General features: G+C 43.4%; 1 protein-coding gene across 1 annotated transcript; it reads right to left on the bottom strand.

Annotated features, from left to right (window-relative positions):
- Positions 1–3,828: 3,828 nt before the first annotated feature.
- Positions 3,829–5,617, bottom strand: LOC140074852 (ras-related protein Rap-2c-like). Its single transcript, XM_072120100.1, has one exon. It carries the CDS (start codon positions 5,471–5,473, stop codon positions 4,832–4,834), a length of 642 nt encoding a protein of 213 aa, XP_071976201.1. The 5' UTR covers positions 5,474–5,617; the 3' UTR covers positions 3,829–4,831.
- Between the last annotated feature and the right edge of the window lie 8,319 nt (positions 5,618–13,936).

Below are 13,936 nucleotides of genomic sequence, written 5' to 3'. Positions count from 1 at the left end.
TGAAGTCTGGTGCGATTCATGAAGATCGTGCGTCCGAGATCCTGCATCCGTCGCTTCCCCGCCGAGGTCCGCTGGAGTTCACCTTCTTCTTCCCGATGCTTGTAAGTGCATGTTTTGCATCACAACTCTAAATATTAAATCTTGCGTGTTGTCCGAATCCGTCGGGTTGTCCGCCGGCCCGCCCCCCAATTTCTGCCGTGTGCAAGCCGGCGGTGAAGCGCCAAAATCCGATCACGTGCAACACAATCCCCGGCGCGTTGCGGCGCAAACCGGAAATTGTCAGGAAATTGACGACCCTTAGTAAATGAGCCCCAATGTCTTTAGTTTTGCATGGTCACACCTGCTGACAGTTTCCCTTAGGTTCTTAGTCATGTTACCCAATGTAGTAATTAGTTATAAATATCTCCTGGTAACATGTAACTTTACTAGATGTTGTCATTCTCACGGCTTTGTCACCGAATGTGATCAGTAATTCTCCAAATATGGCGCGTTGTCCGTTGATTATCACTAGTCAGACGTTTACTCAGCGATATTAAACACATGATCTCATTCGGTTCTCCGCTCCCCTGCCAGCGGTGACTGTGGCCCGGAAGTGACTAATAACACTCCGGATCTGGGCATTGTCCTGCGCGGTCCTGGGGGGGGGTCAGGTGTCCGCAGGGACGGTTTCGCTCTCCCACGCAGAAGGTTGTCACTGGTGTCAGTGCGGTCGTATAAAAGCCCCATAAATTATCATCTGTTTACTTTTAATTTAAGGTGAAGCCTTTGCCTTGGAGTCTCTCCAAAGATAATAGAAGGGAAATGTGATGGAAACGGCTCCGTGATCTAATGTCCAGAGTCACATCAATAATCCGGGCTCTTCCCTGAAGTGTTGTCAGAGGACACATGATATTACATTTAGCTACCTGTATGTAGTTACATTTAGCTACCTGTATGTAGTTACAGTGACTCTCCAACCAAAAGGCAAAATTTGGCTATATATGAGAAATAGCTAGTACTGTCCATTCTGCTCCTGGTGCCCATCCTGGGCAATGGGGCATGTCCAAAATTTCTTCACCTACAAGACATAGATAAAATTGAATGAAATGGTGAAGCAGGGAGCCATCCTCTCACCACTCCATCACATGACCAGGAGCGGAGAATATAAGGTTTGTTTCAATTTAAGGGCGATATGGATGGGAGAGGAGGGATATGTAAGTAAGTGCCCAGAATAGGGCCAAAAATATTACTCATTGGAGGCCCACAATGGGAGAAAGGAGAGAACAGGAGAGACCCAGGAGGTTATAGGTTTAAGGGAACCTATAGGGGAGATAGGAGAAGAGGAACAATGGGGGAGGTTATAGGTTTAGGAGCTTCAATGGGAGAAAGGAGAATAATGGGAGGGGTTATTGGTTTGTGGGTTACAATGGGAGATGGGAGAACAATAAGGGCACTTATATGTTTAGGGGCTACAATAGGAGATGGGGAACAAAGAGGAGATTATAGGTTTAGGGGATACTATGGGAAATGGGGGAAACATAGGGGAGGTTACAAGATTAGGTGCTACAATGGGAGATGGGGAACAATAGGGGGGATTATAACTTGGGGGCCACAATGGAAGAAGGTGGGGCAATAGGGGGATTATACAAAATGGTGGGCACAATACGGTGAGACGTGGTGCCAGACGTGGTTGGAAGACTCTGGACTTGAGGGGTCAACAGCTGAGTGAGCCTAGATGTGACCTTGTATTGGGCCATGCCCGGTAGCCACACACCTGGCAAGTCATCTTAGGTGAGAAAGGGGGCAACCCAAGGCAGTCCCCAGTGCCTGGGATAATAATATAGCTGGAGTTTTGTTTCAAGTTGGCTTCACACACTGCCAATTATACATCTTATATCAATAAGGGAGAGGTAAGCATCTGGCCAAGGCGTCAGGCACCGCTTATCTCCCAGAGAGACAAAGAATTGGATAAATCACATCCAAAATATTGGGCATTGGTGTGCCCTGAGGAAGCCATTGAGTACAGTGCCATTCATTGTACAGTGGCTGTGCTTGGCACTGCACCTCACACCCATTGAAATGAACTGCAACCATGCAACCATGTCATGTCCCAGTCCTGGGAAGTGGGAATGGTCACCATCACCTCTGATCAATTTTTACAAAGCAGAATAACCCTTTAAGTTGGTGTCTTTGCAGAGCTCCCCTGTAGTGAAGTACTACTAGAACATGGATCTTGTATTGTCATGTAAGCGGAACCGCAGCAGGAAGTGGCAGGTACAATTTAAGCAGGTAGAGTGTTATTTAGTGAGGGTAAACATGGTGTACATACTGTACCCGCCATTGTTCTCTGTGTGTTCATCCATATCCAGGCTCCAGACTCTGCAAGGAAAACAAGAAGTCATCAGGTAGAGGTCACTGTACCAGCTACAGGGGGAGGGGGCGCTATAACCACACTCACTGAGTTATAGGAGGAAGTAAAGTGACAGGTGAATCGCTACATTGTTACTTTTCTTACTAATGACCATCCTGAGCCTCCTGATTCATGAATACTATCCCAGAATTAAATTAAAGACTGACACAGGGTATAGAAACAAGGTCAGAAAAGAAAATGAGCAAGAAATGTAAAAAACAAGATGGGGGGTTTATTTGGAAGTGGGGCGTACTTACAACCCATTGGGGCACATTTACTTACCCGGTGTTCACGAAAGCACATTGTCAGACTAAGATCGTGCGCCGGATTTCCTGCATGTGTCGCTTCCCCGCTCAGGTCCCCCGGAGTGCACCTTCTTCTTCCTGGTGCATGTAAGTGCTTGATCTTGCGACACAATTGAAAGTTAAATCCCGCGCTCAGTCCGAATCAGTCGGATCGTCCCCCTCTCCACCCCTGATTTATGTTGCATCAAAGCCGCCGCTGCCGTGCCACAATCCAATCGTGTGCGACACAATCCCCTGTTAAATACCTGTCATAGCGGCACAAATCCCTACAATTTCTAAAATTCTATGAAAATGCGATCTGCAGACCCTTAGTAAATAAGCCCCACTGTGTTATACAAAGCAAGAACAGCCAGTTACTACATGGGGTAGGTTCTCACCTTCCATGAAGGTTATTGTGGAGTTGATCAGTTGTCATGTAACTGATCTGAAATTCTGCTTGCTGTCTGTGAAAGGAAACATCTGCATCACGTGCAGCAATCATTACAGGTAATCTACCGCCAGGATCAAGGATTATAAACCAAGCACATGCTGGTGTGTGCTTCCTCTGGCAGGATCCGCCACCCTATTACCTTCTTACTACCATGTTTTTACATAGAAAAGTTGTAAAAATTATGCAAATTGGCATATCTGTAAATTTTTAAAGCCTTTTTTTTAGTACAAATAAGAAGCTAAACGAAGAGAGGATCCTGCCAGAGGAGGTAGACACCAGCATGTAAGTGCGCTTGGTTTATAATCCTAGATCCTGGTGGTAGGTTACCCTTAATGTGAGGAAACTCCCTCCTAGGATGGGGGATGTTTAGTGGTTATATATGTACCGATGTTGTGTTTATTATTCACTTTCAGATCTGTATATTTTTATTTGTGATATATAGATTGAAGATTGATATATATGAAATAGACAGGTATGAGATAGAAAATGTACATAAAAGATAGATGGATAGATTTGGATAATGTACACAAATAGTTAGATATGAGATAGATGATAGATACATAATGTACATACATAGATACATAGGAGATAGATGATAGATAATGTACATACATACATGGGAGATAGATGATAGATAATGTACATACATAGATATAAAAATTTAAACGAAAATAACAAGAAATGAATACTACACACAATATGGATTTTTAGTTAAATTCACATTGTTTATTGATTCATCATCCTTATTTCTAGAACATTCTTTGATGCTGAAGCTTCTATCTGTGGATGATTGTAAAGTGCATTGCCCCCCACCCCCGCATTGTGTGGTTGACAGATGTAACTCCATAATAACCATTAATACAGTAATGGGGGAAGAATTACACAAAATCCAAAAAACAATAATAATAATCAGCATTGCCCTATGCAGCCGCCCTGATAAGAGAAGGTGTGTGACTGGTGACATGGTGTACCCGGGTCTATAAAAAGCTCCCTGCGCTGTGCAAATATTATTACTAGTCACTAGAGCTAATTCACAAGTCTATGGTAGTATAGTAATGATATAGTAATGATTGTAAGGAGCCTCAGCTGTCAGATCATAGCTATAGGTTGTACCTGGAGCCTAAGGGGGGTCCCAGAGGGTCTAAAACAACTTGTACATAGATGAGGGGCCCTTGATCCTCCCCCCTCCACTATGAGCGATAACACATAATGAAGGACCTTTACTAATAAACGACAACATTTTTTGATATTTTCAAAAGCTAAAAAAAAAAAAAAATACAGTAACAAAGTTTGATCCAATCCTTCCTAAAACACAATCCTCAATAACCTGGAGCCTATCGTGTCCACCGCTCCGTCCAGCACCTGTAAGGTACCTGCACACTACATGGACCCTGCTGATCTGTGATTCTCAATAAGTTTCTTACAGATTTTTGAAACAATGATAACATTGGATTTCGGTGCCCGAAAAAATGTCCAGTATGTAGTGTGCACAAGAGCTGAAGGCGACTCTCTAATTGATGCAGAACCACAAGTCCCAACAGTACAGATCAGATTTGGTGATTTTCAGTCAATCTGACGCCAAATAACCACAAGGGGGCAGACTATGGCGCAGAACAGACGTGACTCGTGTCCCGTACAAACGCACTGAGGAGCGACCAGCGACTCCTAAATCTCCATCTCCCTCAGTCCTCGTCGTGGGGGGATTCTCTAGGACAAGATACAGTTCTGCTGCTTGCGTCGTGGTTGCCTCTTTCTCGGTTCTGGTTGTGCGCTGGCTCTGCGTCGCTCTAGTGCGGGGCTTAGTAGACATGGCAGGTTAACCCTGCGTAAGAGTTCCTCAAACACGTCCTGGACTTTTTGGTTCTGCTTGGCTGAGGTCTCTACATAGCCACTGTCCCATTCCAGCTCCGCAGTTGCAGCTGCCTGTACTGCCATGAGCTGACCGGCGTCTGACTTCACACCGGGGAACAAGTCTGTCTTGTTTCCTACCACCACGATGGGGACGTCTACCTCCCCTTTGATTTGGTGGATCTCCTCTCGCAGCCTCTCTACCTCTTGGAAAGACTCTAGATCGTCCAAGGAGAAGACCAGGGCGAAGGCATCACCTTGCTGGATGCGTAGTTTCTGCATGGCCGGGAAGGAGTAGCTGCCACTGGTGTCCACGATTTCGATGTGTAACCGGAGGGCGTTGGGTTCGGGGTCTAAGCAGTAGACCTCTTCCACCGTGCACTGGTGCCGGGGCTCAAAACGCTCATAGAGCAATTGCTGGATCAAGGCTGTCTTGCCCACGCCGGCCGCCCCCATGAAGACCAAGCGGACCGCGTTGTTGGATTGCACCGAGATAGACATGACGGTCAGTCGTTGGAGGTCAGTATGAGAGATGTGCTGCAGAGGCGATGTGCTGCAGTGTTGGGAAGGAAGCTCTGCACTCCTCAGCTCCTCGCTCACTACTAGTCCTCACACACACAGCACAGAACCTGTTCCCTCTCTTCTGCAACTCCTACTTTTATGCCGGAGTCCCTGCAGCTCCGGCCAATCAGGAGACACCTCAGGAGGCTGGCATACGCCATGTGCCAAGATCCTACACAATACACGTGTCTCCTGTGCTCAACAAATCCCAGAGAGGAGAGGATATAGGAGGTGTAGCCGGGGGGAGCCTCCTAATACTAGTACAGGGGGCGCACACGGAGCATGGGCATTGGGGGACCATCACCACCACCATTACAAATAGCCCCCGGTACATTACAGATTTTTCACTGCAGCTGCTTCTATATGTAGAAAGTTAATTTTTTTTGCTACAGAAGAGCTTACAATCAATATATGATCATCCATAGATTGGTAGTGATAAATATATAAAATATTTTCCAAAATATCACACAATTTTAAATGTCGTTCCTCTGTTATTCCTCCTGGAAATGTAAGAATCATCTGATAATTAAGTGTTACCTGTTACAGATGTAACTTGTAGTGGTCTTCATCATATAGAGACATACACCGTACACTATAGATAGAGAGATTATAGAAGAAGTTGTGCACTGGAGGGATTGAAAAACATGGCTACTTTCTATTACAAACAGCACCACCCCCCTGACCATGGTGTGTGCCGGTATTGCAGGTGAGCTGTATAAAGATGAATGGAGCTTAATTGTACTACCACTAAAAAAAAGGGGCCTATGTTTTTTGACATCCAGACAACCCCTTTAAGACCCCTAAGCTTTAAATGTAGGGATGTCCTTGTACAGTCTGCTAATGATTGCAATGTATAGAAAGTGTCAGGTTTTATAGGGACATGTCGCCAAGTGGTAGCACTCAGTTGTCAATGTGTAGATGAATTTGCCAGGAGGAATAACAGAGGAACATCGGAATGACATTTCATTATGAAAGCAAGTATTCAGTAAAATAGAGGTGACAGGAGATTATGATGATTATCTAGTAGTATAATCTAGACTGACAATTATTATAATGCATCTAGCCAGGGAAGCTAGATGACGGACGGGTCTATTTTTTGCACAATATGATTGTAAGTGAACCGAAAAAGACAATAGCGCCATTATCACACCTGACAGCTGGGGGTTGGTAGATACTGGCATGTATGGTTTGTGTTCAGACTGTGCTGTGTGGAAAAACACCGCCCCCTCCCCATCCTCCCAATATAACAATTCCCCAAAACTACTTCCAGAGAAACAATTGGAAAAACTAACATGATCTGTGTTGTCCCAGAGGTGGAGCACAGAGCACAGCAGTGAGAGATGCAAGAGAGATCCAAGCACCACCACCAGAGGGCGCAACTAGTCCTATACGTAATGTACAGCCCATCATATAGTCAGAATGATGGATGATAGATACATATATGACAGATTAACCATCTGCAGCACTTTCACACAGACTTGAGCCAATCACAGCCTATTCCCATGGTTTTGGTGCCCTAGGGGGATCTGTTCCACTGAGCCATGTCCAGTTATGGATAATTAACCCCCAGGCGCTTATGACCCCGTGTTGCCCTCCCATCCCTAAAATACGCTCCCTAATATGATGATTATAGTGTATTTTGCTATCCTATAGGCCGCTAGAAGGCAAAAAAAATCTGTAATTAGGTGACAGACCCATGAAGTCTCTTGAGCTCACGCTAACAATGGACATCACGCTAACAATGGTTGTCCAAAGGTCAGAAAACATGGCTGCTATTTTCCAAAAACATGGTCAGGAGTGGCGCTGTTATATCAAGAGAGCAGTCATGTTTTCCCTCTCCTGACCACGGACCACCCAAGAGATGAATGTCATAGACACAACCCTCTGTGCATGTTCATAGGTCATGTGGATGACTGTAAGTAGCTAATGGTGACCAACCATATTCCAGGATTGTAGCTGTTTAATGTCGTTGTGCTCTTAGTTCTTTGCGTGTAACTCCTATCCTGCTCCATTCCTTTATGTAAAAACTTGAATAGTACATGACACATTTAGGAAAGTACAGTGCAGAGAGTTCAGAGCACAGCAGTGTGAGGACACACCCTATCAACACATTCGGAGAAGCTACAATCCTGGAATATTGAAATTATTTACAGTAATTTTCCACAACTGCATTTTCACATTTTTGCGGCATGGTCTCCTTCCTGAGTGGTAATCATTATGTGGATTGCGATATTGAGTGAGAGGCGCGTTGTTGTGTAAGAGGCAGCTCAGTGGAATTTTAAACAAGTCTCGGGCTTCTAGAGGCCGCAGCGTTTTATCAGTATGGAAGATGTCCAGGTAGCGATACAATTGTTGTGGGTTTTTTACGCTGACATTTCCACCGTTCATTGCAGATCAAAATAATAACAAGATCCACAGCAAAACATGAGGATATGCGAGCGTACGGGAACACAACATGATAAGGACACTGCAAGGTGCGGGGGGGTGGAGGGTCACAAAATTAAAGGACCAGGGACCCTAAATACAACCGCACCCTATATACGTAAATATAACCTGCACGTGTAACAATGTGTAACAAGATCACGGGTCACCCCCCTGCCAGGATTAGGGCTCCAATCTTGTCCTCCTTGCCTATAATAAGAGTTGGGTTCCCCCAGTTTTAGAGGGTCCAGATACAATAAAATACCCTCTTAAAGGGAACCTGTCATCAAATCAAAATGGCATAAGAAACCACTACCGTAGCAGTACGTGGTCAAGCAGCTGAACAGCTTTTAGATCATGTTTCTTTCATGACCCAGTCTGGTGGCATCGCCCCGAAAATCAACTTTGAAGTGAGATGTAAATTAGATGTATAAAGTCAGGGAGGCGGGGACTTTAACACTGAAGTCAAGCTCTGCCTGCCACTCAGCACCTCTTCTCGTGTGAAGTCCATCATGCGCTGGACTTCAGGAAATCTGACAAATGATGTCCCTGGACGCAGGGTGGTCAGTTACAGTGAAGGGGGCGTTCTTGTCTAAAACTCGGATTTCAAATGTTAGCTGAAAATCACCATTACCTCTTTCCTCCATCGCCTCTTTCCCCTCTGAATCTTGTGTACCTGTAGTGGCACTTAGGAAAAGATGCACGGCCAAGATGGCGCCTCTGCAGGTGGTTGCCTGTGTATTGGCTCAGGGTTTTGACACCCCAACCCCACCCGCTCTGCGGCACCCACTTGCCCTAACACTCCCCACTAAGCGGATCATTAGGAGTAGGGACTCCATATTGCACAACTGGTTGCAACAGAGCGCCGGAACTGGATCCTGGCAGCCAAAAGAACCAGTAGCGGCTTTATTGAAGGACCTGAAATGTAAGTGATCAGAACCAGAGTTCTGACTCACTTACCACATAAGACGCTGATTTACCCGTCTCACGATTGACTTGGTAGATTGTTAAAGTTAACGAGTTATCTTATCACCCCTTGCGTGGCATCACTACCTTAAGCCTTCACATTTTACATGCCCTTTCCAATGCCTCCTACCAGTGCCCCATAGCTGCACCATTGGGTGTTATCTTAGTTAAAGGAAATCTACCACCAGGATAAAGAATTGTAAACCAAGCACACTGACATAGTGGTGAGTGCCCCCTCTGGGAGGTTCTGCTTTTCTTTTAGTTTCTTAAGAGCTTGTTTTTACAATAAAAAGGTTTCACAAATTATTCAAATGAGCCTCAGGGGTTCCAGACTCTATAGATGTCAATGGAGCTTGGAGCCCAGGGGCTCATCTGCATCATTGTTAAACCTCTTTTTCTTAAAAACAAAGGCATACAAAGCTACAAGAAGAGCAGATCCTGCCAGAGGGGGCACTCACCAGTATGTCAGTGTAGTTGGTTTACAATCCTTCATCCTGGTGGTAGATTTCCTTTAAATCATAGGCCTACATTCAACTCGGACAACAACAGCGGACTGGTCCACAGTCAAACCGCTGCGGTCACACTTGGTGTTTTGAACCCGTTTTTAAGCAGTCCGTCAAAAAATGCATGCATTAAAAAACGCATGCGTTTTTGATTGGTTTTGATCAAGATAATTGGGAAAACCGGTCAAAAACGCATGCTTAAAAACGGGCCTAAAACGCGTTTAAAACGCCACGTGTGACCTTAGGTGATACACCTAACCAATTCAAAGTTTGGAAGCAGGACCTCCACCCCCCCCCCCCCCCCTCCTTTCTCAAGTCTGTAACCACCTGTTTAGCCAAAGCCTCCATTCTTGCCTGCATCTCCTCAGAGGTGGCCACATCCTGGCCCATCTTGTACGTAGATCCCGATACCCTTTGGTCTAACACTCACACTGTTCCAATTGTCACCAACATCCCTCCTTACACAGGCTCTTCAATGACCCCCAACTAGCCAGACCTTCAAACTTTCTTTGAAACCTTGAAAAAATTCTTAGGTGTTAGGCTAAGTCCACAGATAATCCCAGTATTACATCTGTAACCTTGTCCAAAAATCTTCAAGAAGTTTGGGTGATACCTTACGATATTTGGGTGGCAGAAATGACCACTGACTCCTCAGACATTAAACCAGGAGTAAGGACCAAATATACCTCAGCTTTGTGCCATATTATAGGGATAGGAAGATTTCAAGGAAATTTATCCCATAATCCAAGTGAAGGAATGACAGTCCCCATTTGTTAGTGGGAATGGACAACTAGGTACAAGACCTTCCCCATAAGTTATAGGAACCCTATTCATCCATTGCTGTGGACAGAGCTATGTTGTGTCCGTGTTATTTTAGGCTTTACCAGAACACAATAGGTTAGCATCAATTTTCCAATCCATTCCCGGCATTAACCATTTCCCGTTGTCCTCCAGGTGACTGCCAGCGTTCTCCTTGTTTGTGTTGGTTTTTCCATAAATATTCGGCTCCACCTTCTCCTCGCGTATTTACTGATCTGATGTTTGCAGTAGAAAATTAAAGCATCTGGTCGGTGTTTAGTTTACTACCAGGAGTCATGGTGCAGACAGACCTCCCAGCTTTATGACCCTCACGGGTTTGGGGAGAGGACGTAATGTTTATGTCGTAAGGATTCATCTGACTAAAGTGGCGGACACTACATTTGGGAGTCCTCAAAATCTGGAACTTGAAGCTCCTGGGTGCTGATGCGGAAATCTGTTACTTACCATGGCCAGGTGATACTTACCATGACTCTTCTATAACACTGGTGGACGGACAATTTAGACACCACAATACCAGGGCATGGTCTAACCTACCTCTGTCTCTTGTCAGACTACTGGACCACACAGATGTGCTCGCACCCTGAGGTGCTGAAACCTCTTGGACCACAGTCAGTCGCCCCTGTCCTGTTAGACTAATATAAGGACTAAGCCTCAAGTAAGTAATGTAACCACCAAGAACTGTGTCCTAATAGAGAATCTGTCAATAACCATCAATCCAGTTTCCTCATGTATCCTTATACCTGGAAAGACGTGGAGAACCTCATCTCAAACATATCAGGACTTCAGTCTTTTAGGCTCCCAAGTATCTACGGGTCATTATTCTATATTGTAGAAATCCTGGTGCACCCGTCCACTAGCAAAAATGTAGAAAATATAATCATTTTCCTGGAAGCAATAATTAAACATAAAAACACTTCGTGTGTGAAACAAAAGCTGTCATGGGTCTGCCCAGTAATTGTCTGTAATCCTGTTACTGTAGGATGTGAAACTTATCATTTAATGATCTTACCCAACCAAATCAAGCAGGTATAACACAAGCCGCCACGCTCCAGTGCCCTAGGGCTGTCAGTTTTGGATTTATGTAACAGGTGTCCATAGCTATTCTAATACTGCACCCTATGTACAAAAATATTACTACTATAATACTGCATCCTATGTACCAGAACATAACTACTATAATACTTCATCCTATGTACAAGAATATAACTACTATAATACTGCCCCCTATGTACAGGAATATAACTACTATAATACTGCCCCCTATGTACAGGAATATAACTACTATAATACTGCCCCCTATGTACAGGAATATAACTACTATAATACTGCCCCCTATGTACAAGAATATAACTACTATAATACTGCCCCCTATGTACAGGAATATAACTACTATAATACTGTCCCCTATGTACAAGAATATAACTACTATAATACTGCTCCTGTGTACAAGAATATAACTACTATAATACTGCACCCTATGTACAAGAATATAACTACTATAATACTGCCCCCTATGTACAGGAATATAACTACTATAATACTGCCCCCTATGTACAGGAATATAACTACTATAATACTGCCCCCTATGTACAGGAATATAACTACTATAATACTGCCCCCTATGTACAAGAATATAACTACTATAATACTGCCCCCCATGTACAGGAATATAACTACTATAATACTGCCCCCTATGTACAAGAATATAACTACTATAATACTGCCCCCTATGTACAAGAATATAACTACTATAATACTGCCTCCTATGTACAAGAGTATAACTACCATAATACTGCCCCCTATGTACAGGAATATAACTACTATAATACTGCCCCCTATGTACAGGAATATAACTACTATAATACTGCCCCCTATGTACAGGAATATAACTACTATAATACTGCCCCCTATGTACAGGAATATAACTACTATAATACTGCCCCCTATGTACAAGAATATAACTACTATAATACTGCCCCCTATGTACAAGAATATAACTACTATAATACTGTCCCCTCTGTACAAGAATATAACTACTATAATACTGTCCCCTCTGTACAAGAATATAACTACTATAATACTGCCCCCTATGTACAAGGATATAACTACTATAATACTGCCCCTATGTACAAGGATATAACTACTATAATACTGCCCCCTATGTACAAGAATATAACTACTATAATACTGCCACCTATGTACAAGAATATAACTACTATAATACTGCCCCCTATGTACAAGAATATAACTACTATAATACTGCCCCCTATGTACAAGAATATAACTACTATAATACTGCCCCCTATGTACACGACTAGAACTACTATAATACTGCCCCCTATGTACAAGAATATAACTACTATAATACTGCCCCCTATGTACAAGAATATAACTACTATAATACAGCCCCTATTTACAAGAATATAACAACTATAATACTGCCCCCTATGTACAAGAATATAACTACTATAATACTGCACCCTATGTACAAGAATATAACTACTATAATACTGCCCCCTATGTACAGGAATATAACTACTATAATACTGCCCCCTATGTACAGGAATATAACTACTATAATACTGCCCCCTATGTAAGGAATATAACTACTATAATACTGCCCCCTATGTACAAGAATATAACTACTATAATACTGCCCCCCATGTACAGGAATAACAAAAATTTACTTACCCCGAAATTTTCTTTTCCTGGAGTCCAGGGGCAGCACACACAAATGGGTTTTAGTCCTCTAGAACCAATCAGATAGAGACAGGTTACCAAGCAGTACACATGTATTCAATTAACTAGTTAAGGAGCCCTATAAGAGGGAGGAGGAACTAGGAGACAGTGTATTATTATAAAGCAATATAAATAAGGGAGGGAAGCATGTGCTGCCCCTGGACTCCAGGAAAAGAAAATTTCGGGGTAAGTAAATTTTTGTTTTCCTGATCGTCTCAGGGGCAGCACACACAAATGGGATTTGTAAAGCAGTACCGAAAAATTCTATGGGTGGGCCACATGTTTGTAACTTAAGCACTGCACTGCCACAGAGTGCCTTCTGCTTAAGAGATAGTCTAGCCTAATAATATTTGACAAAGGTTAAAGATGACGACCATGTTGTGGCCTTGTCCACTTTGTCCATGACATAACTCTGTTGAAGAGGTAGCTGTAGGCTGTATAGAAGGAATCCTTATCACTGAGAAGGATCTTGATAGCATGTATACTGTAGTGTTCTTCTATGGTGGCCTTAGACCACCTGGTTATAGTGACAACTTGCCCTTTGCCCAGTTATTGGGAGCACTGGAATAGGAGGCACAAAAAAATAACGGAAGATCATTTTTTAAGGGATGACATCAAGAACTGCTATTCTTAAATCTTGAGTGTGGAGACTTCATTAATCCTAACAAGAGGTTTGTAGATAAAAGGAAGCATACTTTTTTTTTTTTTTTTTTTGGAAAAAAATCTGGCATTGATACCCAGATGAGGAAGTCATCTCAATTTTTGAAGTATGGATCTTAGATTAATGGATCCTGTAGTTCAATAACCCGCCTGGCTGCGATGATGGCGGTCTGAAGAATACTTTAAAGGTGAGGGACCTTTATGTAACAGTTCTGATAGGACCCTGTATAGGGCTGAGAAGACAACCGATAGCGCCTTACAGGAAGGACAGCAGAACTTAAGGTTTTGAAGAATT

Source organism: Engystomops pustulosus, chromosome 8, assembly GCF_040894005.1.
Source record: "Engystomops pustulosus chromosome 8, aEngPut4.maternal, whole genome shotgun sequence".
In the NCBI taxonomy this organism is placed as follows: Eukaryota; Metazoa; Chordata; class Amphibia; order Anura; family Leptodactylidae; genus Engystomops; species Engystomops pustulosus.
Note: the sequence above shows the minus strand (reverse complement) of the source record. Positions and strands in the feature narration are given on the sequence as shown.